This window comes from Rhinatrema bivittatum, chromosome 9 (assembly GCF_901001135.1).
Source record: "Rhinatrema bivittatum chromosome 9, aRhiBiv1.1, whole genome shotgun sequence".
NCBI classification, from domain to species: Eukaryota; Metazoa; Chordata; class Amphibia; order Gymnophiona; family Rhinatrematidae; genus Rhinatrema; species Rhinatrema bivittatum.
The window spans coordinates 189424871-189449950 of record NC_042623.1 but is presented as its reverse complement, the minus strand read 5'-3'; the positions used below and the strand labels follow the sequence as shown (position 1 = coordinate 189449950).

At 49.3% G+C, this 25080-nt stretch overlaps 1 protein-coding gene across 2 annotated transcripts in view; it reads right to left on the bottom strand.

Moving 5' to 3' along the window:
* TPRG1 (tumor protein p63 regulated 1) overlaps positions 1–24570 on the bottom strand; it is a 116692-nt gene extending 92122 nt beyond the window's left edge. Inside the window, exons 1-2 of one of the 2 annotated variants that reach the window (XM_029616455.1) lie at positions 24219–24570; positions 8504–8740 (exon numbers count right to left, since the gene is read on the bottom strand). In XM_029616455.1, coding sequence (XP_029472315.1) covers positions 8504–8731 — 228 coding nt within the window. In that variant the 5' untranslated portion in view covers positions 8732–8740; positions 24219–24570. Of the gene's footprint in view, positions 1–8503; positions 8741–23838; positions 24013–24218 lie in introns of those variants that run through there. The other variant, XM_029616454.1, reaches the window with a different exon arrangement.
* Positions 24571–25080: the final 510 nt, after the last annotated feature.

Genomic DNA, 25080 nt, shown 5'->3' with positions numbered 1-25080 from the left:
ATTTACTAAACCACGAGTACCACATGGAATGTAGCGTTTGGATGGCCTTTAAATACTTGCACAGTAGAGCCTTGCCTGAAGATCTCGGATTACGAGCGGGAGTGTGCATATGGAGAAGATGCCTTTAACCATTCCGAATTGTCACCATAATCGGTTTTATGAATAAGAGTCAGGCATTCATGATGGATTCTGGCCTGGAGAGGGAGCCAATGTAACTCCTTCAAAATGGGAGTAATATGATCAAACCTCTTGACATTTGTCAACAGGCGCGCGGCCGCATCCTGCAGCAACAGCAGAGGGCGAATAGATGAAGCCGGGAGGCCCAGGAGAAGGGCATTGCAATAATCTAACTTAGACAAAAGCAGAGCTTGGAGAACCGTACGAAAATCGCTGTGATGTAGAAGAGGTTTTAGTTTCTTTAAAATCTGTAATTTATAAAAGCCATCTTTTACTATAGATTTTATATAAGCCTTTAAATTCAGTTCACTAAAATATGATGCCTAGATCCCTAACTTCCTGCTTGATATTAGCAGAGGGCAGCTTTGAATTGATATCTAATGTAATTTTTTTCAGTCATTTTATTGCAAATGTAAAGAATCTCAGTTTTTGAGTCATTTAGAGATAGTGACATATGGGTAAGAAGCTGTTTAATAGAGTTGAAATAGATGTCCCAAAGTTTCAAAGTGTTATGTAGCGAAACTGTAATTGGTAGGAGGATATGCACATCATCAGCGAATACATAATGAACTAATCCTACACCGGCTAGAAGCCTGCATAGTGGAGCCATGTAAATGTTAAACAAAGTAGGAGAAAGGGAAGATCCCTGAGGTGTTCCTGACGTTAGCATAATCTTGTCTGATTCTGTTGTACCTATTTTTACCTTGAATGATCTCTTAGATAAATAAGATTCAAACCAAGCAAGAGTGGTATTTTGAAGGCCAATTTCTTTGAGTCTACAGATCATAGACTCATAGTTAATGGTATCAAAAGCCGCTGAATGCACATTTTTAAGTTTTTGCTCATTTCACAACTCCTAGGAGGGCGGTTGGTCTGGTCAGTTCAGCAAGGCCGAGCCATAGCAGGCCAGCGCACCATTACTGGGCTCTTGGGGACTGCCTGAAGGCAATCCAGGAGGAATATGGACCACAATAGCCTTCCTAAGGAAGTGAGTGAACTGTACTGAGGGGATTATGAATGAGACAAAATCTGTGACTAGATGTGAGCACTGAATCTCTTCTGAATTGAGGTAGAATAGGAGGTATTTTTATGCTAGGCTATTAAAGTGACAATGTGGAGGAAGCGTGTTTTCTTGTTGTTTTTCATATTGCTGTGAACCCGTGACCTCCAATTTAAGCAGTAAATTTTAGAGTTTATCCATTTCTGACTGACTCTGATTCAGATTCAGAAAGTAAAAAAACTTTCTTATTTAAGATACCTTTGGACTGAGACCCTGTTTTCTCCCAAGGAGTGGGCTCATGAGAGGCATTTTCCACTGACAGAAGAGTGGAGTTGAAGGTTTTGGATTTAATGATTGCCATTGGAAGGGTCGCAAATGGGAATGAAGTATTTTGGGTTGCAGTTCCCTATCTAGGTCCACTGCTCAACCACAGTTTTGTTTTGAACCCGCAGAGGCTGATGCCTAACTCCTTAACAGGTATCAGATATTCTCTCATTTTATCAAGGCTGGCACTTCCACTGGGCAAATTAGGTCGTCGCCTAGAGCTTCAATACTTAAGGGTGGCAAAATCGCCAACACGAGACCCCTTGGCGTCTCAAAGGGTGGTTCACACAGAGCACGTTCCATGAAGTTGAGATTCCATGAAGGACACAGGGCACGGACCGGGGGTCTCAAGTGCTTTACACCCTTCAAAAATCGGACGATGTCCAGATGTGACACTAGAGGTGCCCCCTCCAGACATCCTAAGAGCAAACCAAGGGCTGCCACCTGAACCCAAAGAGAATTGTAGGTCAAGCCCTTGCCTAGACCTCTCTGCAAGAAGGAGAAGATCTGAGCCACAGAAGCACGACGAGGAGCAATCCCTCCAGTCTCACACCAGGAATCAAAAACCTTCCATACCCGAACATAAGAGATGGAGGTGGAAGTTTTCCTGGCCTGTAGGAGTGTAGACTTCTTCCGGATAACCTCTTTTCCTCAGTCATCGCCTTTCAAAAGCCAGGCCACAAGACAGAAGTGATTGGCCTGGTCGAAAATACTGGACCCTGACGAAGAAGCCAAGGAAGATGCCCCAGACGAAGCAGACCGTCCACTGCAAGGTTGACCAGATCCGCAAACCATGGCCTTCTTGGCCACTTGGTGCCACAAGAATTACTGCTCCGCAGTGGACTATCTGCCGTAGGACCTTTCCCACCAGAGGCCATGGGGGAAACAAGTAAAGTTGAATGTCGTGAGGCCAGGGCAGCACCAGAGCTTCCTTACTGTGTTCTCTTCTGCGACTGAAGAAGCGGGGTGCCTTCGCATTCCTTAGAGTGGCCATCAAGTCGAGATGGGGAGACCCCCACCATTTAACCAGTAATGCCATTGCTTCCTCGGATAGTTCCCACTCTCTGGAATCTAACCACTGCCGGCTTAAGAAATCCGCCTGCACATTGTCCACTCCCGCTATGTGGGAAGCTGCCAGTCACAATAGGTGTCGCTCCGCCCATGTCATGAGCTTGTCTGTCTCCTGAGAGACGTGCCGACTCCTTGTTCCTTGTCAATTGATGTATGCCACCGTGTTTGCGTTGTCAGATAGGATCCTTACCGCCATGCCCTGCACTAAAGGGAAAAATTGCTTCAACACCAGACGAACTGCCCAGGTCTCCAGGCGATTGATCGGCCATTTTGCTTGCTCCGATGACCAGTGTCCCTGCGCTGCATGAGTTTGGCACACCGCCCCCCCAGCCGGAGAGACTGGCATCTGAGGTCACGACCACCTACTGCGGCATTTCCAGGTCTACTCCGCTGAGCAAGTGATCCAGACTGAGCCACCAGCCCAGGCTGTCCTTGGCAAAATCCAGGAGAGGCAAAGGAGCTTGAAACTCCTGCGACACAGGTTTCCAACGGGAGGGCAATGCTCTCTGTAAAGGTCGCTTTATGCGCAAAAGCCCAGGGTACTAAGTCTATAGTGGATGCCATCGAGCCTAGCACTTGTAGATAATCCCACGCCGTGCGAAGTGTCAGACGCTGGAAATGCTGTACCTGGGAAATGAGATTGAGCGCCCGATCCCGGTGCAGGAACACTTTGCCCACGAAGGTGTCGAAATGAGCTCCCAAGAAACTCAGCGAAGGAGTAAGACTGCACTTGGCAAAATTGACCACCCATCCGAGAGAGAGCTTAGAAGGTTCAATACATTGTCGACCGACTGCTTGCAAAGGTCCCTGGACTTCACCCGAATCAGCCAGTCATCCAGGTAGGGATGAACCAGGACTCCCTCCTTCCATAGAGCTGCTGCCACCACTACCATTATCTTGGTGAAGGTACAGGGAGCGGTCACCAGATCGAAAGGCAGGGCTTGAAATTGGTAATGCTGGCCCATAATCTTTAACTGGAGAAATCGCTGATGATCCTTGTGGATGGGGATGTGGAGATAAGCCTCTGTGAGGTCTAAGGACACCAGTAATTCCCCACTGCGCACCGCCGCTATCACTGAGCGTAGTGTTTCCATTCGAAAGTGCAGAACTTTGAGGGCTCTGTTGACTGTCTTGAGATCCAAGATTGGCCTGAAAGCATTGTCCTTTTTGGAACCACGAAGTAGACGGAATAGTACCCTGCGCCTTGCTCCTTCGGCGGTACTCGGGAGAATGGCTCCAAGGTCGAGGAGTCTGCTGAGCGTCTGACGCACGATTAGCTGCTTCTGTAATGGTCCGCAGGGAGAGAAAAGAAACCCGTTTCTTAGGGGCTGAGCAAACTCTAAAACGTAACTGTGCTGTAGAATATCCAGGACTCAACGATCCGACGTAAAACAGGGAGAAACATCCCCCACTCTGGCGGCGAGGAGTGGGACGGCGACCCTTCATTGGGTTGACTTGGAAGCGGACCCTTGTGGCAAGCCCCATCGAGAGGATCTGCGGCCACGAGAGGAATGTGACCAGGATTGAGACCTAGCAGACGAAGGCCGTTAGGAAACAGGTCTCGACTGAGAAAAACACCACTGTCCCCTGAAACGGGTCCTAGATAAGTTGAACGTCCTGAAGTTCCTCGGACGGTCTTCTGGGAGCTCCCCAAAGGATTTGATGATCTGCTCCAAATCCTTACCAAACAACAATTTACCGAGGGAGAGAACCCAGCTGCGACTTGGAAGAAGAATTTGCTGACCAGTTACGGAGCCAGAGGAGACATCTAGCAGAGACTGCCAACACCATAGACCTAGCCAGGACTCCCAAGAGATCATAAAGCACATCTGCCCCATAAGCAATCACCGCCTCCAGGTGTTCTGTTTGTTGAGCTTCTCCAGTGGCAGCTCCTGGGTACTGAGCAACTGCTGTCCCCATCTCAGACCTGCTCTTTGTATAAGAGAGCTGTACACCACTGCTCTGACTCCCAAGGCTGACACTTCAAAGATTCTCTTGAGGTGGACTTCCAGTTTTCGCAAAGCTGTCCCTCCTGTCACCAGTATGGTGGTCCTCTTAGTGACCGCCGACACAGACACGTCCACCTTTGGAACTTTGAGAAGTTCTAAGAATTCCTCCAGAAGAGGATAGAGCTTATCCATAGCTCGTCCCACTCGCAGGCTCGAGTCAGAAGAATCCCACTCTCTGGATAGCAGCTGTAGGAGCATTGGGTGAAAAGGAAACGTTTCTGCAGGGGGACGTAGTCCCGCTAGAACAGAATCACCCTTTGACGCCCCTGTACTTGTGCCTGGTGGGTCCTGAGGTGCATCTACATCCAATTCCGCTAGCACATGGGGAATAAGAGGTTCCAGCTCATCTCTTTTAAAAAGTCGCAAGACCCTGGGATCATCCCCCTCCACTTGAATGCTGGACGCAGCACCATCCTGGTCCAGATCCGGATCAACAGGAGACGGGTCAGGCAAAACCGGACTGGGGACTACTCGAACACGAGCGGAGCCTGAGGGGATCCCAGAAACATCCTGGGAGCCATCAGATCTGCTTACCTTAGGGGGAGGGGCCCAGAAGGAAATCCATCCTCCTGAATCATGTGGGCCAAGTAAGCATTATGCAATAATAGTATAAAAGCAGCTGAAAAGGCAGGTGGGGGATGGGCCCCAGCCGGAGGAGCAAAAGAACTGTGCCCTGAATCTTCCCCCGAGACTGGGAGGTCCACCGGGGGGGTCCACTGGAGTCAAAACGGGCGGAGGCAGAGAGAAATCGGCATCGGGGCTGCCCTGTGGCTGCGCCGTAGCAGACGCACCCGAATTCAAAATGTCCGCCATTCCCACGCTCGACAGGGAACGGGGCCGACCCCCCCCTGAGTGAAGACATGCCTGAAAATGGACTTCTGGCCGATTAGCTGCCCTCGAGGCGCCCTCCCCGCGGGGAAGCATCTGGTACAAATGCCCTCCCGGAACAGCCGTGCTCCGGGCTTCCCGCAGGCTGAGCAACGCATCACACGCGGCATGGAGGAAGGGAACAGCTGAGCAGCCGATCAAAATTTACCCCCGGAACGGTCCCTGGCAGCCGCAGGTAAAGTAAAAAAGAGCTAAGCCTCCGCTCCTAATGACCGAAATAAGCTTCAAGCTTTTTTTTTGGTCAATAAAAAAGCTGAGGAATGGCACCTCTCAGCAGTCACAGCCCTGAGGAATGCCGCTTCTCAGGTCAGTCGGTCTTAAGGCAGGGGGAGAGGCTGGACCGCCAGCGTGCACCCCTAGGAGCCAGGAACTAAAATTAAAAGAACCCGGACCTACCTGAGAAATAAATCCCTATTCTCAAAGCCAGGTACAAATGCAAGCTGGAAAGCAGTGAACTTAAATTGTTCTTTTTTATTTTTTTTTAAACTTGATCCATTCAAAAGATACAATTATTGTGAAAGGAAAGGGGGGGGACAATTATCCTCCTAACTTTCCTTGCTAACAATTTGAAATTTAAGTGGGAACCGCAGATTCTGCAACCTTCATCTGCTGGAGACAGAGAAATACTGAAGGGACGCAGAGGGCGCACTAGGTTCATAAGTTTTTCTCTGTCTCCATCTGCTGGAAGGGAGGCATAACCCACGGTCTGGACTGATCCGGGTACGTACTGGGAATTGTGGTTTCCAGTTCATTTTTTGTCTACACATTTCTACTTATTCTTTCTGGTCTTTTTAGTCTGTATTTGGTGAGACTTTGCCTACCTATGTGCTGCATTTGTGACTTAGGTGATGTATTCTGCTAGTATGTAGTTTCTGTTTAAGAATACAGAGCAGCTTGGCTTGTTCTTTTTTCCTAATGGGTATACTGCTTTTTTTAGGCCTGCTATAATATTTGCAGGGTTGCCTTTTCATAGGTAGGGTTGTTACTGTTTGAGTGCCGGCAATTAGTGCTGTTGGAGATTTAATATATTGTAATTATAGCTCAGTTTACGCATGGCTTTCTGAATTCTAAGTCCACACCCAACAAGTGTTACAATAAGCCTAATACCATATGGATTTCAACTGTCTTTTTTGTTTTCTAGTTAGCACACAGCAGTGCTTGTAAATATAATATACATGGTGTAAGTGATATTTTTACCTCAGAAAATTAAACTTTGAATGTCCTTTTCATGTGAAATGTGTTATTATAAATGCATCTTTTTTTTTTTTTATTGTGTATGGGGGTGGGTGTTGAGGTTGTGGGGGAATGCAATGCTGTAAGGTTCACCTAGGGTACCTAATACCTTTGCACTGGCCCTGTATTTTATGTGCCCCAATAGGGGGGGCCTACACAGGCCTTTGCCTTTCTCAGAAAAGCTGGAATTACAAGTTTTATAGATGGGGGCAAAATTAGGAGTCGTTCAGTCTGTCCCAGAAGACCTGGAGCTGTAGAGTTACTGTTAAGTTGCATCTACAATCCTCCCTCCCCGTTAGCATCAGAAAACCTGAAAGTGTCAAGCACAGCAGCAGTTGCCCCTCCAGGCACAGATTGCATCTTGATTTTTGGTGAATATTTTTACAAACAGCCTGAGACAGGAGGGCCTGTGAAGTTTGCTCCTAACCCACCCCCACGTGCAATTTAATGAGGCTGGAAATCAACAAAACTTGTGAAGTTGCTTTCATCGGGTTTCACGTTTAACTCTTGCCAGATTCGGGCAGTGTGAAAACTCAAGTGAAGAGACAGCCAAGCCTGGCAGAACTGCAGGAAAAAGAGCAGCCCTAGCAGCGAACCCTGTCAAACGAACAACGCCCCCCCCCCCCCCCCCCCCAGACATCAACGAGTGACGTGCTGCGAGGTGCAGGAAAGCAGGTAAACGAGAGAACAGCACCAGCAGGGCCTGGGAAAACCTAACAATGCCCTGAACGCTGCAGCTGGCCGGTCCCACCCACCCCGAGGAGCACGGAGGGAAACAAGCTCAGAAGCTGAAAGCATATTGGAATATCTACAGACAGCACAGCTCCTAAGGTCTTCAGGCTCTTACACAGCAGGGAGTCATTTGAGCTGATTTGTTTTTTGTTCTGGGTGTCATTTGGATTTTAAAGATTCATGATAGAAACGCAGAAGCACGACGGCAGAAAAAGACCACATGGCTCATCTGCTCTGCCCATCTGCCCACTTCATTTAGCTTTATAATCCCCGGTGTTATTCCCTGGTCACTGCTAAATTAAGTTCGTTAGGACGTTCATATTTAAGTCTGCTTATTCGGAGTGGAAATCTAAGCTGAGCTGGGCAGTGCGGGGAGTTTAATGGTTCTGGGCACTGGGCTGTGGATTAAAGAAGGGTCATGAAGTTGGGGAGATCTTGGCTGGAGGCAGTTGGCAGATGTATTGCCTATTTTGTTTATTGATTTTTTATGTTCACTTTAAATGGTGTTTTCTTTTAATTATGTTGTAGCCCACTCTGAGTGGATTTTGGATGAATAAAGTGGGATATAAATCTCAATAAATAAATCAAATAAATTATGGGTTTGGAAATTAATAAGGGTATATTAGGCCAAAAAATTTCATGTTCTGTTGTTTCGTGTCATTTGGGAACAAATTTTCACGTCTTTCAGGTTTTTTCACAGATTTGTTTTTTTTTAGGTTTCGGAAATCCTGTGCTCTAGGATGATAGGAGATAACACGCAAACTTTCCCTATTTTATTTCGAAAACAACATAAAGAATGCACTGACAAATGAATGCATCTCCCTAGAAATGAATTTCCAACCTCGAAATGGGTTGACAACTGCAGGAGGCAACGGGGGAAAATCAAGAAATGTGAAATCAGCAGGACTCGGAAGCAGCGTAATCAGAAAGTGAGCTGAACCTCCAGAATGGTGCAGGACAGCATTAGGGGGTCCCAGCCGAATGGGCACCAGATTCCCTGACCCCCCAAAATACAGAATCCCGTTTGGCCTAGAAAAGGAGACTTGGGGGAAAGGGGGGGGGCCCTTACCCTGGTGACGAAGAACTTTCTGCAGACGTACGCCTCCAAATTTGGAGTTGGGTGTGGGGGGGAGGTCTCCGACGTCGCCAGAGGTGGAGCTGGAGCTTTCTCCTGGATTTGCCCCCAGGCCCCCCCGGTGGCAGTGCCTTCGTCATCAACCTTCAAAGCGGTTTGCTGGCTGTTGTCTTTCCCCAGCTCCACGGCTTGGAAATCCTTGTTATCGCTGCTCTGGGACATCGTAGGAACCTAAAAATAATACACCAATGAAATTTATTAGCAGTAGTAATAGTTTTTGTATCTTTTAATCACATTGAGGCCAATATTCAGTTGGCTGTTTTAGTGGACAAGTTAAAGTTAGCCGGATTAACTTGCCCTGGATATTCATTGGGATAAACGTCCCACTGAATATCCCCTATTAAAGTTATCCGACAACTTTAAACATAACCGGATTCTATTTTGAATATCGCCGGTTATGCAGAACGTTATTCGGCTATGATTAGCCAGATGATTTCACATTTAACAGCCTATGTTCAAAAAATTCTCAAAACAACCCTCTGTCTAAGATATGAAACTTTAATTCCGTTTTTAATTGTCCTTACTCATTGTCTTTGACGATCGATCAACTATTAGGACGTACTAGATAATTCCTGCTGATAGATATTAATGCCTGTCTAGGAGTACCTCCATTGTAACCAAGCACTGTCTGTTTGGTGAGTTGTAACTATGAATGGCACTTAGTAAACTGTAGTGATCTATACATGGAACGATGGTACATAAAATGTCTAAATAAGATAAAATAAATAAATAAATAACCACACACACATCGCAGGCCTATAGGCCCAAACCTGTCCCCCGCCTCCTTCCCACAAGAGTTTCAGAAGCCCTACGAGGCTGAACGTGCTGCCCCTAAGCTAAAAAGGCCCATTTCAATATTTAAAAATATTTTAGCCAGGAGTCCCCCTCTCCCACCCCCTGTTCCCACTCCCCCCCCCTTTTTTTTTTTTTTAAATCCGTAGTCTCTAAATCCCTCTCCATGCCCCCCCCCCCCCCCGAACCCTTTCCCTTTTATGCCATCCCACCCCTGTAGCTTCCTTTGTAGAAGGTCTTCTCCCAGATCGCAGTCGTGTCCTACTGTGATCCCGGCCTGACGCTTCTGCCATTGCTACACTGCTACAGTGGTTGTGTATGCGACTGGCAGTCTGGCCAGAGGACAGGTGGACTACCTATCTGGAGAATCTATTTACCGGGGCTAGTTAAGATGCCTACCAAACAGCCAATCTGGAAGGGAGGTCCACCATTCTAGGAAGAGCAGGACTCACCCCAGAAGCCTACCAACAGCAATTTCGACGGGGAGATTCTGCAGTTTGAAGAAAATCCTAGGAACCTATTCCACAGGCTTAAAGATGCCACCTGGAAGTGGCTGCACCCAGAAGAGAAAACCAGATTGGAGGTAGCCAAAGCATTTCTGCTGGAACAGTTTCAGGACAGCCTTGGCCTGCCCATGCGGTAGTGGTTTTGCCGATACCAAAGCATTATGGTTCACAAGGTTCTGAAAGAGGTGATATGCTCTGAATCGGTACTGATAAGCCCTGACTTCACCAAACCCTTTACAGTGCAGACTGATGCCTCAGAAGATGGCTTGGGACCCGTCTTAGTCCAAGAGAGGGATGAGTAACAACATCCAGTGGCATACATTAGCTGGAAGTAGATGCCACGAGAAAGGAGGTACTCAACAGTGGAAAAAGAGGCCTTGGCAGTCAAATGGGCCTTAGAGGCCTTGCGCTGGTATGGCAGTTCACACTCATAATGGACCACCAACCGCTCCTAAGGATGAAGAGGAATAAGGGCAACAACACGAGGGTTATGAGATGGTTCCTGACCCTACAGCCCTTCAACTGCAAGATCCGACATAGGACAGGAAGCAAAAATGCCAATGCAGATTTCCTGTCAATAGAGGTGCCCCCTGTACAGGCAGATGCTCATCCCAGTAAGGCTGAGCTGAGGGAGAGGGTATGTGAGAGAGTATACTGGGAACTCCCTCAGACTACCTTACGGGACCGGGCATAGTATTCTCGCCTGGTTCGCCTTAAGTTTGAAACTCACAGGGAATCCTGGGTGAAAGGAGGAGTCCTTCACCAGAGCATAAGACCTCAGAGCCTACAAAGGTTAAGAAGGCCCCAGGGAGCAGGCAGAGAACTACCATATGCTAAGACTTTTTATGTCTGTCTAAGAACTGTATATTACCAGAAGCTAAGGTTAGCCACATTGTTTGTTTTGAGTTGACTTTTCTTTCACTTTAAATAAAGTGCACCTAAGGAACAGCTATAGTCTGTCTCCTTTTTCCTCTGGCTGTGTCTACCCTCTCGAATTACAAACAGTTTCACAATTATTGGTCTAATTGTCATCAGAAATCATTTTAGCTTTTGAATTTGGTGCCAACCAGTTGGTGCACCTAGTTCAAGGGAATCAATGGATGAGGATGATGAACGTGACCCTCATGCTCAGGAACCACCAATTTAAAAAGTGCTGCAACAGGGATCTGGTCATTCTGGAGCACTTATGGTCAACACTGTAGTCTACCCAACTGCCTCTGCCTATTATGTCACTGCAGACCCTACTTGACATCAAAGAAGGAAGAGTTTCTGATATTAAGTAGGGTCTACAGTGACATAGTGAATGGAGGCCCTCATCTAACAATGTTTCCTGATGTGTGCATGCGCTTTTGCTGCCTATCAGAATTTGGCAGGCAGCGCTTACTGGGAGATAGATCTGTTGGCAGAGACAGCGAAGCTTTTCAATCCGCCTTTGTAGTCATACCTAACCTTTATTTCTCCTGCCTTTCGAGTACTGAGCATCTCTTGAGCAAAGATGGACCATTTGTTCTAAGCTGTGTGGTGTACAAATCCTGGACTAAAGCAGTACTGGTATGGAGGGATCACCAACTGTGCTCTCATCCACAAGAGTTGTACAAGGATTTTGTGTGGGGGAGACCCCAGGGTGTCCTTGATTTGGGAGTGTTATGAAAAAACAAATCTTATTGTCTGGTACTACTTTTAAGTAACCACTAGATGGCATTTGCAGTGCTGTGGAGCTACTGCATGTATTGTGTTGCATTTTATTGAGATGTGTTTTAACTTGACCATTCATTAAAGGGGTTTTGAGGGTTTCCCCTTAATTACAATGGGAAGCAACGATTAGTGAGGAGTGGCCATAGGATGGGTAGACATCCTGGGTCAACATGACAGGAATTGCCTTTCTGAGTACAGAGTGGAGGGGAGAGAGGGATCTTCAGGATGCAGGGGGGGTCTTGAGTTAGCCAGCCTGTGGGTTGGGTGAGGCCCGGGGAACCCCACCCCAGTATGGAGGTGTGGACCTGCAGGGGGCTTTTCCCCCTCCAGGGAAGAGGGCCCCCGAGGCCGAGAGTCTGGAGGAAATTCCTCCCCCCTGAAGTAATCACCGGGGGAGTTAGGAAGAAGGGGGTCTCTGTTCCAAAAAGGATTGCCCCAAGAAGTACCAGAGCACGGAGGAAACCGGGGAGCCCTGCAGGCTGCGGGAAGGGTGAAGTCGGGATGACAAAACAGAAAGGCAAGACGCAAGGGAGACCTGAATAAAAAAGTGTGGTGAATGAAGCGAGAGGCCTTCAGGAGTTAGGAAGGTTCACCTCAGGTCTCACGACGGAGTTTGGGGTTTAAAAAGAAGGGGAATCTGAAGAGCGTGATTCACCCGTCCCTCGTGTGACGGGGTGGGTACTGGAATACGAAAGCCCTCATTCTGCTAATTGGGTTTGGAGAAAGTTATGTGAAGAGCGGATGGAAGGAAAAAACACTTAACGGGTAACATTTGGAAAGCATTGCTCGTGCAAAAAAAAAAAACGGCCCCGTACGTGCGTTAGCAATGCAAATACAAGGAGGTGGGAAAGGGGCAGGGGCCAAGACGGATGCGCATAATCACGAAATACCGCAAAGGCAACCGCGCGTTTGTTACCTAACACGGGGGAGGGAGAGAGAGCGAGACTACTGTTAAGGGGTCAATACGACACTACTCAGGTAGCACTGGTGTTTAAACGTCTCAGTCAGAGGTGTTCATTGCAAAATAGACATCAATAAAGAATTTTAGTCCTTTAAGTGATTAAAGGGAGTTGATTTGTCCAATGCAGCTAGCGGAGACTAACAGCATACAAACCCAACTCCTCCCTAAAACTACTCCAGAAATTGTCTATAATTATTCAAGGAGTCATCTTTTTGCTTTTGTTCCAACACGACAGCCGTGGAATTTTTCTGCAGGGAGATTTCATTAATGTTCATGAACACTATTGGAACGGGGAAACAGCTATTAACTTAATGAGAAAATAAAGGACTCTCCCTAAGCTTCATTGCACCTGCAAAATTATGACCGGTTTACGGCTCAGAAACTAACTCTTTCCGTCTGAGCAGGTACTTGGCAACTTTCTGAGGTTTTCTGTGTGCGTGGGGCATATTGTGTCTGTGTGTGTGTGTGCGTGTGTGAGTGTGGTGTGTGTGTGTGTGCGTTGCTCTCCTGGAGCAGACCTTGAATACTCACAGGAAGGCACCCGGCGTGAGCCGGGAGTATCTGCTGACTGAAGCAGAGAAGGACGGAGACAATGTCAGACCCACCTCTGCCTGCCAATACACTCCATGCACTTTCAGCACAGACTCCTCCAAAAGAGGAGAGAAAACATTTCTAGACAGTGGAGGGCAGTCACAGGCAAGGGTGGGATAATTAATTACTTCTTTCCATTAAAAGTACGGTATATAACAATCGCACGCGACTAATCTAATTTAGTACAAACATTCAAAATTTGCAGTCAGTAATGCAAGTAAAGGTTGGTGATCAGGGGCCGGCTTTAAGCCAACCAAACTCACACCCGCTGCAAAAACTTCCCCCCATCCCCCCCCACTCACTCGGAGAAATATCTGGCTTTATCACTTCCACCACTACCTGCGGCCTTTTCAGGGACCCTCTTCTCCTCTTCCCCTACTCAGCATAAATCCTTATCCAATCTTGCTGCCCCGTGAATAAATTTAGGCCTTTTACCATCTTAATGCACCGGTTGTGCCATCACGCTTCCCAAACCCTGCTCCTGGAAGATCCGACAAACCCGGGGAAGTCCAGGGTCTACACGGGACGGGACAGAACCCCCCACTATAAATCCTGCATCTCACTAAATATACACACTGCATCTAATTCCCACTGCAATAGTGCAGGGTAGGGGTAGTAGGTTTTTAGGGATGTGCAGCAGGGACGGATTCGTCCCATTCGGTATTCATTGGGATCCAAATCCGTTGCATTCCGTTCTCAGGGGGACCCCGATCTGTTCATTAGTTTACATATGTATTAATTTCCCCAAAAAAACCCCATCTCAACCCTTTAAATTTAATTAACTACAACCCCCCCCCCCCCCACCCTCCTGACCCCCCCCCCCAAGACTTGCCAAAGTCCCTAGTGGTCCAGTGGGGGTCTTGGAGCGATCTCCTGCCCCTCGGGCTGTCGGCTGCCGGTATTCAAAATGGTGCCGATAGCCTTTGCCCTTACTATGTCACAGGGGCTACGGGTGCCGTCGGCCCCTGTCACATGGTAGGAGCAATGGACGGCTGTCGCCATCTTGTGCTCCTACCATGTGACCATGGCCAACCAATGGCACCAGAAACCCCTGTGACATAGTATTCAAAATGGCGCCGATAGCCTTTGCCGACCAATAGCACCGGTAGCCCCTGGTGACATAGTAAAGGCAAAGGCTATCGGCGCCATTTTGAATACTGACAGCCGATGGCCCGAGTGCAGGATATGGCTCCAGGACCCCCGCTGGACCACCAGGGACTTTTGGCAAGTCTTGGGGGGGGCAAGTCTTGGGGGGGGGTCAGGAGTCATTTTGAATACTGGCAGCCAACGGCCCGAGTGCAGGATATGGCTCCAGGACCCCCGCTGGACCACCAGGGACTTTTGGCAAGTCTTGGGGGACTCAGGAGTCCCCCCCCCCACAAGACTTGCCAAAAGTCCCTGGTGGTCCAGCGGGGGTCGTGGAGCGATCTTCTTGCACTTGGGCCGTCGGCTGCCAGTATTCAAAATGACTCCTGACCCCCCCCCCCCCCAAGACTTGCCAAAAGTCCCTGGTGGTCCAGCGGGGGTCCTGGCACCGATAGCCTTTACTATGTCACAGGGGCTACCGGTGCTATTGGTCGGCCCCTGTGACATAGTAAGGGCAAAGGCTATCGGCGCCATTTTGAATACTATGTCACAGGGGTTTCTGGTGCCATTGGTCGGCCACGGTCACATGGTAGGAGCACAAAATGGCGACAGCCGTCCATTGCTCCTACCATGTGACAGGGGCCGATGGCACCGGTAGCCCCTGTGACATAGTTGCATAGAATATCTCGGTGTTATCAGACATGACCGAGTCAAAAAAAAAAAAAAAAAACACAACAGAATGAGCTCCCTATAGTCTGCAACCTAGAATGAAGATATCATATAGCATTGAAGGGATGCTACCTGCTTCCTCCCCACTCTCGTCGACAGTCCCACTATCCAAAATCCCTCCCCTACTACTGCTGCTTAACGTTTCAATGGCACTGCACGACATATACAGGCTCGCAGTAACACCTGGCACTCCAATATTAAAAAGAAAGGTCTGCAGGTTTTCTGTAGAACTGAAGAGCCTGTGGAGTAACCCGCCATCGGGAGCATACGCAGAATATCAGCAGGCCACCCACCGCCAGATCTATCCTCCGCCAGCCAACAGCCTGAAAGCCACAGGCAGTGCCGCAGTGAATCTGCTCGGGGCAATTCACTGCGGTGAGCCTGGCACCAGGCAAAATCCACCCGATTCACATGCGCAGTAAATAAAGGAACACAATTTGGTGTGTGTGTGTGAGTGTGTGAGGTACGGGAATACATTCAGAAGCTTAAGGGCCTTCTTGAGAGACGTTTCTCTATCCCCCTTGCCAGGAAAGGGCCCAGCAAGCCTGGGGCTTGTAGCTGCCTCAGAGATCCCATTATATGTGCTACTCAGGGAGTCACAAATCTAATTTATCTGTCATGCAATTGATATTTTTTTAACAGCTTCATGTCTTTATCACCCTGATAAGTTAAATGGCGACTACTTGAAGTAAACATTTTTTTTCCCATATTAATCAAATTGTCTTTTCTACATCGTTATGGTGTATAAATTCCAAGTGCTGTATCACCTCCTGTTTTCTCTGAAGCCAGTGAGAATCTATAGCAGCTTCTGATTGGGATCAGCAGGTTTTGTAGCCCACGCTATCCAAAAACAAGGAACTTGTGTCAAATGGAAACATCTAACTCCATTAGGCGGATTACTCTATCACCTGCATGCATGATTTACATTCACTGCCATTAACTCCGAACTCCTGAAATCCTTTAGTTTGTCTAATTGCTCAATTAAATAAAGTGGAGATAAGGGGCGTCCCTGTCTGTCTAATAGCTGTACCTGTGGCAGAGAATCTGAAAGAGTATCATGCACCAATGACCTCAGCTCTTGGGGCCACATACAGTGCATGTGTCATTTGCAGAAAATATTTTACAAAACCAAACCAATCTAAAACCCGAAATAAATATGTCCACATTCCACGGCTCAAAAGAGTTTTCAGCAAGTAATGAAACTGCTCCAGCCAGAACTTCCAGCTCTTCAGCTCTGCGCAGGGCGCTGTTAGATAAAAGCTTTGCATTAACTCTGGAGTAACGTCCCTTTAACCATGTGGATTAATGCTCTCTCATGACTTTGCTTACAGTTTGTGTTACGTAACGGGATAGGTCTGAGTGAGAAGTGGAGGGCTTCTCCTGGCTTCCCCAATATTATAATCCTACTCTCAGCACTCGGCTTTGCTCTGAGAAATTAAATCTTGATCCGGGGAGTCAGCTCTCGCTATTAAAGGACCGATACAATTCCACCAAAAAACTATCCGGTGCCAGTGATTTACGAGGAGTTGAGATTTAATGGCTTCCTGAATATATTAGAGTCCAATTTACTTTTTTCTTCCAGATTTAACTGGGGGTTGTTCCACTCTATTAAAAGCTGCATCAGGAACTCCTAATATTGGATGGCAATTTTCAATAGGATCTGATTCTTCTGTTCTGCCTCCATTAACTGTGAGCAGAGAGAGACAGACAGACAGACACACAGGATCACTGTCTAAGGTGGCAGAGGGTGCTGTGAGATCAGGACACTAACCACAGAGTCAGGCATCTAAACCTGAAGGTGTGAAAACTGTTGTGGAGAGTGTCTAAACAGAGAACTAAAGCTTCACAACATGGCCATGCTTTACTATTTTGCAAGTAGATGTTCCCAAGGGTGGGCTGGGGAAGGAAAGGCTGCACGTGTAACTGTAGTTTCAATTACACAAGAGTAGTTTTACAGCCGGTGAAGTGGCAAAGAATGCAAGTAGTATAGCGTTGCCAACTGGCTCCAGATTTTCAGGACAGGTTGATCCGGTCCTGTTTTTACCCCATTGCATGCTGGGACTTATTATGATTTCCCTAATGCACACTCTAAGAAAAGCAAGACTATAAGCACTTGCATGCAGGGGAGTAAAAGCAGGACTGGATCAACCTGTCCTGAAAATCTGGAGCCAGTTGGCAACCCTAAGGTACTGTGTATCCACACACTTCTAGCCAGAGGACCTAGGCTCTGTTTGAATATAAGTTTAAGGCACACAGGTACAAAAAGTGCCTGCGTAATTTGTCAAGATTATTTAGCTTTTTAGAAATGTCCCCAAATTAATAGGGAACGCCTTAGTTAGACCTAGGTCAGCATCCACTTCCCCCAACAGGAAGAGCTGGGAGGATTTGAGCTGTACAACGAAACGGCACTCGCCAGCCCTGAGCCCGCCACCATCCTGAAGTCACGAGGACATTTTAAAGAGCTGACCAAGGGTCAGGAGGCGAGTGGACCCCCCCACAGGTAAGGTAAGCGAGGGCCAGAGTGGTTCCTGGCCTCAGCACATTTTTCAGGAAAGGGGCCCGTTTCCTTTCTTTTTTTTTTGGTTTGGCTTTCGGGGAGTTTTCTCATTTTCATTTTTATTTGGCAAAGTAACCAAAATAAAATAAACATTAAAACGAAAGGATACCCCGCAAAAAAAAAAGAACCTCAAGAATAAAAAAAAAAAACCCCAAATGAAATTTTTGGGACTGCAGACCCCTGCCCAAGGACACTTTCACAGACAGGGGAGTATTTTTGGAGAATCGCTTTGGGACATGGATGTAACCAAGAATAGATGTGTTTGGTGCCAGTAATTTCATACAGTACGGTTTTAAGTTGGAACGCCCATCCAGTCCATCAACAGTACACGCCTAGTGAAGTACTGTAGCGCCAACAAGAGTCGCCCCGAATACCTTCCGCCCTGGAGTCTCTCCCTCTTCTCCGTTCAGAGAATCCATGCCCGGGGGTTGCTGGACTGTACCGGGACCAACCCCTGCTTTCCCAGATAATGCCAGACGAGAGAGAGGCTACGCGTGCTTTCTTCTGGTCACATCAAAGAACTCTCGCTTAATCTGTATATGTGCCCTTTGGTGTTTTTGCCCTCTCTTCCAAGGAAGGAGAAAGTAGGATACCCGTGGCGAAACGAGGTCTCCCATCTCTGGTGGTTCTCCCGTTCCAAAAATACCTCTGGCCATTGCTTGACTCTGCAAACGCCTCTTCTCCCGGGAAAAAGACTCCTGTGAGGGCTTTGCAATCTCAATCTCCTCTTCCCTCCGGATGAAATCCTTTCAAGACCCAACAGATCTTTCAGGCTGGAAGTTCCAAAAAGAAAATATCACACAGCACAGGGGAAAAACCTCCTTCTTTCCCAGCTCCTCTTAAAGGGAGGAAGGGCAGGCAGGGGAAAAAAAAACAACCTCCTGCCGAACATAAAACTTCACCAAATGCTCCTCCGCACAATGCAACTACTAGACGCGAATCGAACGATTTCTCTCAGAACAAGGCTCTCAGAACATGGGCGAACCTCATGATGAGTAGGGTTGGGGGGGGGGGGGAACTAAAACAGATCCCTTCTCCTTCCAACTCTGACCCAAAACCGCACCCCTGAGCCCCGGCGTCGCCCAATCTTAGGCAGGAGCCCACCGTGGACTCGCTCTTCCAGCCTTGCAGAACGGCCCGACAGTACGGCGGTGATTACAGCGCGCGATGCACATTCGATTCCGCGGCTTTCAGCAGTTAAGAGAATATTGTTAAATAACACTGCCCAAGTAACTCCACAGATAGGGTGGCACAGTTCAAATACAAAGATACACGTAGGGCAGTACAATCTCGGAGTAAATAGTGCCTTAAACCTCTCCAAGGGGTTGCACACAGGGTTTTCTCTTAGTCTATTTTGTGTTATTGGTTGGCACAAAAATTCAGCTTCACAGATCCAGGTTTTCACCAATTTCTTGAACGACAGGAAATAAGGGGACAAGATCTGATGCAAGGTGGTAATAAGAGCTCCTCTGTGTTGGCGCTGATCCTGCAAAGGCTTTTGTGTCTGGTGCTGGGGATGTGGAAGGCACCTCCTGATGTGTCCGCGATGGTGAGCACAAAGGGTGGTGCAGGTGAGAGCCACAGGCAGGAGAGCGTCAGGAGCCGGTGGTCAAATTTGTTTGCCTGCGTTATCACGCGAGTTGCGGCCACGTCAGCAGCCTCCAGTGGCAAAAACGGTGCGCTGTCCTCTTAGCCCACTGAAGTGTCCTAACGCCAGGGCTGCCTACTAGTGAAGATCCTCATGGGGACCTTCTGGTGAAGCACAAAGGAGTTAAGGCCGAGAACTTAACCTGTAATTTATTCTTCCTTCCCGTCACAGTTATATTTTATCTGGGCCTATCTTTATGTAGCCCCTAAGGCAACAGAGAGGTTTGCAAAGCGTAAACGGCAGAGGAAGTGCTGTGGGTTGTGTGATTTCACCAGCAGGGAAGTGGTATAAAGGACAAGAGAGCAGGGAGGGATCCCAGCTAACTACACAAGGTTATCCAGCGGTCAGAGGGAGCGCATGGTAACGCTTGGCTGACATTATCTGCTCAGCCCCTAGGGGTTGGGTTTTTTGTGAGAAGGAAATATTAACCCCGTCTAGAGCAAGGGTGGGGGGGCTTCCCCAGCAGTCTGAACCCCCTCCGGGGGCTTCAAGGGGGAAAGGGACGGAGAAACGGGCAAAGATCCCTCCAACGGGGGTCTCACGGGAGCCGGCGTAAGGCGCCTGGAACTGGAGCTGTGAAGGGACCAGCCGGGACCAGAGAGAAACCCCCATTCCCGGTTGGAAACGGGGTGCAGAGCCTCCCGTTTCCTCTTACTCCAAGGGTCGTGAATAAACTTGAAGCCATCCCAGAGATAAAAGCGAGTGCTTTACGATTTACAGAAAGGGGGGAGAAGGGATGTTTATGTTGTGGCCTAACTCAGGTGAGTCTGAGGCCTCCTGGGAAGCAAACGGAAAAGAGTCTTGCCTGCAGTTTCCATGACGTTGGAAGTTGGACCTTATCTACAGTTATTGAAGCTACCTCAATTAATCCGTTCTTTTTGGAGCAGCAGTTTGGCTGTGGACGTTGGGGTTTTTGCCAAGTGCTTGTGCGCGCGTGTGCCCTGCACTCAGGCCTTGCAGCTCAGCTTCCCCTTCCCCCCAGCTCACGACCCCTCAGAGACTTAATCCCTCCCTCGCTTTGGGGAGACTTACCCTGCTCTCCTCAAGGTACAGAACGGGACCCCCCCCCCCCCCAATGGACAGGGGGGGGGTTACATTTTGAATCTGAATTTTTTTATTCTATTCCCATTGGGGGGTGAGGGGGGTGTGGCATTTTACAGTTGCCCCCATTGGTGCAGGAGACCTTGGTACTCTTGGACCCGTGGGCCTTGTTGCTGGTGTGAGAGGGTTGCGTGACTGTTCCTTACTAAACAGGCCTCATAGTCTCCCCGAGGGTGAGAGTAGGCCTAGTGAAGGTGTCCGATGCTTCCCAGTGGGAGGTATCAGTGGTTTAACAAAACTCCTGTGCCCTCACGGGGCAGGGCTCTACTGCTGTTGCCAACCTCGCTTATTTCCTGCGAGTTTGGGCCTTTTTTTTTTTTTTTTTCCCCCAACAATTCACTTTTTTTTTTTTTTTTTCATTTCACAGGTTGTTTATTATCAGGTGGGAGGGGTTTTTTTCTGTTTGGGTGGGACTTGTGCCCAGCTGTCCCTGTGATTGGCTGCTGCTGCGGACGAGGCCTGTCCGCCGTCAGAGGAGCACGTGGGCAGACCGGCACTGCCGGCAAGCAGCGGCGTCTGGCGACCGAATGCCGAAGGGCGTGAAACACTTAACTGGCAACAATCAAAACCTGGGGGGGGGGGGGGAATGAGTGTGTGGGGGCCATTGGTTTGTTTGGGTTTTTTTTTTTCACTTTGAAGGAGCTTCAGAGTTCAGCGGCTGAGACAGGAGCGGCGGCGCACCAGTCAACCATACAACCGGCCTGCAAGGGAGGGTGGCTGGATAGAAGCCGTCACTGAATACTGAAGTGTGAGTTCAGAAACGTACATCTGGCGCACGCTGTCTGGCACAATCTGTGTAATGTCATGTAATCCACAAAAATCTGATGGACATTTTAGGAGGTTAAACACTATTGCAAGCCACTGTATTTCCTCCATTACCCTCACAAAAGTAACGTTTAAGTGTTTCTGTGCATAAATTCTTTCTACTAAAAGCAGTTTTAATTTCATGTGCTTTGGGCTTGGTTTTTTTTTTTTTGGAAAATAACACTTGTTCTTTTCACGAAAACCTGGCGACCCTGGGCTTTTTCTGACCTCTCTTTCGGAGGGAGAGGTTCTTCAGGGGGTGCTCTCTGCGAGAGAGAGAGAGAGAGAGAGAGAGAGAGAGAGGAGTACGGCCCAAGGCTGGGGTGCCCAGGCCTTCAGGACCCGGGAGCCGTTTGCTGTCTTGGGGGATCGAGGTGACCCCCTGAGGCTACCGAAGAACCAGAGGTTGTTGTAAATGAAGCTTTAACTGTGGCTTCGCACTCTTTACCGAGCGGTTTTCTTTTTTTTTTTTTCCATCTGCTGGGAGATATTTTTGGGTCGTCCCCGGGTGATGGCCATCCCCTCCCCCGCCTGCTTTGGGGATTGGTCCCCGCTCCCCTTTATATTCTGGGGTTGAGCGAGCTCAGCTCACTTCCTAGGCTGGAGTCTGGGTTGCTCGACTTGGAGTTGAGGTTATAGTTGGGAGCTGCCTGCCACTTTCGGGTTTCGGAGGCGATTTTTTGGAAGTTTGGACAGCCCCCAAGTGGGGACCCCCAGCCTGCTTACAAGGGACTGCACGGCAAATCCTATTTTTGTGCCCTCCTGGTCTGAAGGGGTTTTTAAAATTTTTTTTCCCCCTTGCGTGCAGAAACAGAGGAGGAGAAATTTGTGAGCTTTTTCCCCATCTGTGAAGGGAAGGCCCCCAGCCTTCACGGCAGGAGCTGTTTTGGGGACCTGCTTTGCTTTTCAAAAAGTGGAGGAGGAGGGCAGTGCCGAAAAAAGAGCGTTCTGGGCCCACGGGACGTTGTTGGGGGCCTTGCCGGTTTTGAAGAGCTGTTGTCCTCCTTTCGGGACTGCGAGGATGGACAAGGAGACGGCGGACCTGGCGAGTGATTGGTTTTTTTTTGCTTTTCATGATGATGATTTTTGCAGTCCTCACTAGGGGCCGTGTATTCGTCCAGGACGAAAGTTGCCTAAATTTGTCCTGGTTCGGGGAGCCCGAAACCCGAAGGAATTTTTCCCGGAAAGTTTGGAAAAAAATTTCGGTTTCGGGTGTAGCGCACTCGCTAACGAAAAAAAAAAAAATGTTAGCGCGCGCCAAAACGAAATTCAGGTCTCCCCGAATTTTTTTAAAGGCCCAAAGCGCGGGAGATCCAAAATTTCCCGCGGCGGGCCGAAAACGAAGCCCAGACAAGACAGGTTCGGGCTTCACACACCCCCTAAGTCCTCACATGGAGAGTTTTCTTTAAACCTCACTAACCCCTTTTATTTTGACACCCTCACCCCCTCTCCCGTCTGTGCCCGGGCATTTTTTTTTTTAGTTCCATCCGTGAAGCCCCACTGAAGGGAGTGCAGCCCCAGCTGAGTACAGAGTGGGAGTCTGAAACGGACGCCACCAGCACCGAGGGCCCCCTCCTCCCTGCCGGACGGGCCCCGGCCTCCCAGCAGCCTCGCTACTGCGGTGAAAGGGAGCGGAGAGAGACAGATTACGGCCCGGGACAGTGAGCGCAGCGCCGTTGGGAAACGCTGTCAGCTTTGCATTGGGTGCACTGAAACCGTGAAGGGGGGGGGGGTTTACAGAAACGAGAGCTGTCAGGGGGAGGACTTGGGGGGGGGGGGGGGAACCATCCTAGAGTTTGCTGTCTGAGAAAAGCATCAGCCGGGGCTTTTTCTGTTTTTATCTGCAGAGATGCATTCAGGTTTGCAGGTACTGCCAGGGGTGGTGCTCAGGGAGGGGTTTTCATGCCAGTGATACCCTAACCCCAACAGGGGGTGCATGAATGGTAGCGACTTTGCCCGGCCGCCCACCCCCCGGCGTGGCAAGTACCTGGGAGCATGGCCAGCTGTAGGGCGGCCCACGAGCCCCCCCCCCCCCCATGTGAGCCCCTGGTGGCAGAGAAGTTGGGTGAGGGGGTTCCCGTCATTTCAGCTGGAACCTGCCCGCGTTGCCCTGCGAAGGCCACCAACAAAGGGCCACGGGTTCAAAAAAACACCCACAGAACTTGCAGCATCTGCTTTACCTACGGGCAGTGTAAAAAGGGTAAAAGCACATCGCGTAGATTCCAATAATCACAAATTTTGTCTGCCTCCCCAGGCCTCTTCCCGCCACTGGCCCGGCCCCAGGGACAATCTTCACAGAGGGCAATCAAACCGGGTAGAACTATTTGATAACCGTCGGGGGCACTGCTCTGGCACCTAACAAGCGCATTTCAGATTTAAATGCCACCAAATTCATGCCAGAACATGTGTTTTGTTTCCTTTTGCAGCGAGAGAGAGCATGTGACTGCCTCTCTGAAGGGACAGAGAAATCTCAGGACTGCTATAACACTTCCCCCACTCCTGACCACGCAAAACCCAGCCTCAAGCGTCCCCCCACCGCCAATGCATTTTGGGGAGAAGACCTCCAAGGCTTTCATGGCACAGCCCCGTGAGAGGATCTCTCCGTCATGCTCAGATGAAATCCTGCCCAGGTCTTCTGGGAGACCTTAGTGGCCTAGCCAGGCCAAGCCCAGTGATCCAGCCTGTATTTCCTGTCAGAACTGAAGGCTGGGGGGGGAGCCAGGCACGGGCTGGATGTTATTTTTCTGTATCTGAGCAAGGGAGGAGAATAAAGTTCCTTGCTTGGAATGAAATACCCACCCGCATGGGGAAATCCGCACAGTGCACTCTCCAAGCAGGGACTCCAGGCTCCCTTCCCAGCCTTTGAGATGTCAAAACTTACAGGTTCCACACCAAGCATCGCTTGCTAAGCAGCCAAGATTTGTTTTTCAGGTAGCCTAGGGATCCCGGCCAGCGGTTTCCTGACACAACACAGTTCCAGGCAATGGGATAAAAGAGCAGAGCCCTTCCCAAAGGGGGCAGGCGTGGCTCCCTAGTGCCTGACTTCCTGGTTCCTTGCTAGTGCACCTGCCACCCTCCTCCTCCTCCTTCAGCTCTTTATCTGTGGGATGCAGGGGGGGAGGGGAATGCTGTTTGCAGATGCCTGGGGAGGGGGAGAAAGGGGACAGAGTGTACCTTACCTGCCTGGGGCGAGTGGAGGGGAGGATGGGAACCTCCGCCTCTTGGTTTCTCTTCTTTCCGAGTTGCTGAGACAGAAATCAGGTGCTGCTGGCTGGCCCTCTCGTCCCCTTCTTCTCAGTTTGTCAAGAGAGATCAAAATAGGAAGTTGCTGGTGCCAGGAAACCCTCCTCACTTTAAAAAAAAAAAAAAAAAAAAAAAAAAAAAAAGCAGCCTTCCTGCGAGCAGGGTTTTCTTTCCCTTTCGTGGCTGCGCTGGGGTGGGAGGGCCAGAGGTTCTCAGCCCCGGCCGCCAGTCACCTACGAAATATGTGAAAGAAGTTCAGAGCCTGCCGGTGACTGTCACACGTGGGTGTGGGCGAGGGCGTGGCTCCAGGGGTGCGGCCTTTGGCGGCTTTTTTTGTTTCCCGGCAAATGGAATCTCTTGGTCACTGGGGAGCCCGGACGGGCGGCTGCCTCCCGGAGGCTACAGACAAGTCAGCTCTCTGGCTCGGTGCCATGCGGCTTGCTCATTACCTCCGTGTCATAAGGGCCGGATTTGTTTTTCCGCTCCCAGCTGGGCCTCGGTGGCCCCCCCCCATCAGGAGTTACAGGACCGTAGGTGCCGTGGGGGTGAAAGCAGGAGCGCTTCCCGGATCCCTTACGATACGGAGCCCGGGTGGCCAGGAAGTTAGCCGCTCTTGCAGGCAAATGCAGCAGTGGCATCTTTAGTACGGGGGGGTGTCTGTCTGCTGCAACTGTTACTCCTGTGCCGCACACGAAACAGAGAGTCCCTGCTCAGTACATCTGACAATTTAATTCAAAAAGGACAAACGGAATGCACTGTTAACCTGTCTTTGGACGCGCATTTTCCCTTACCCCTTAT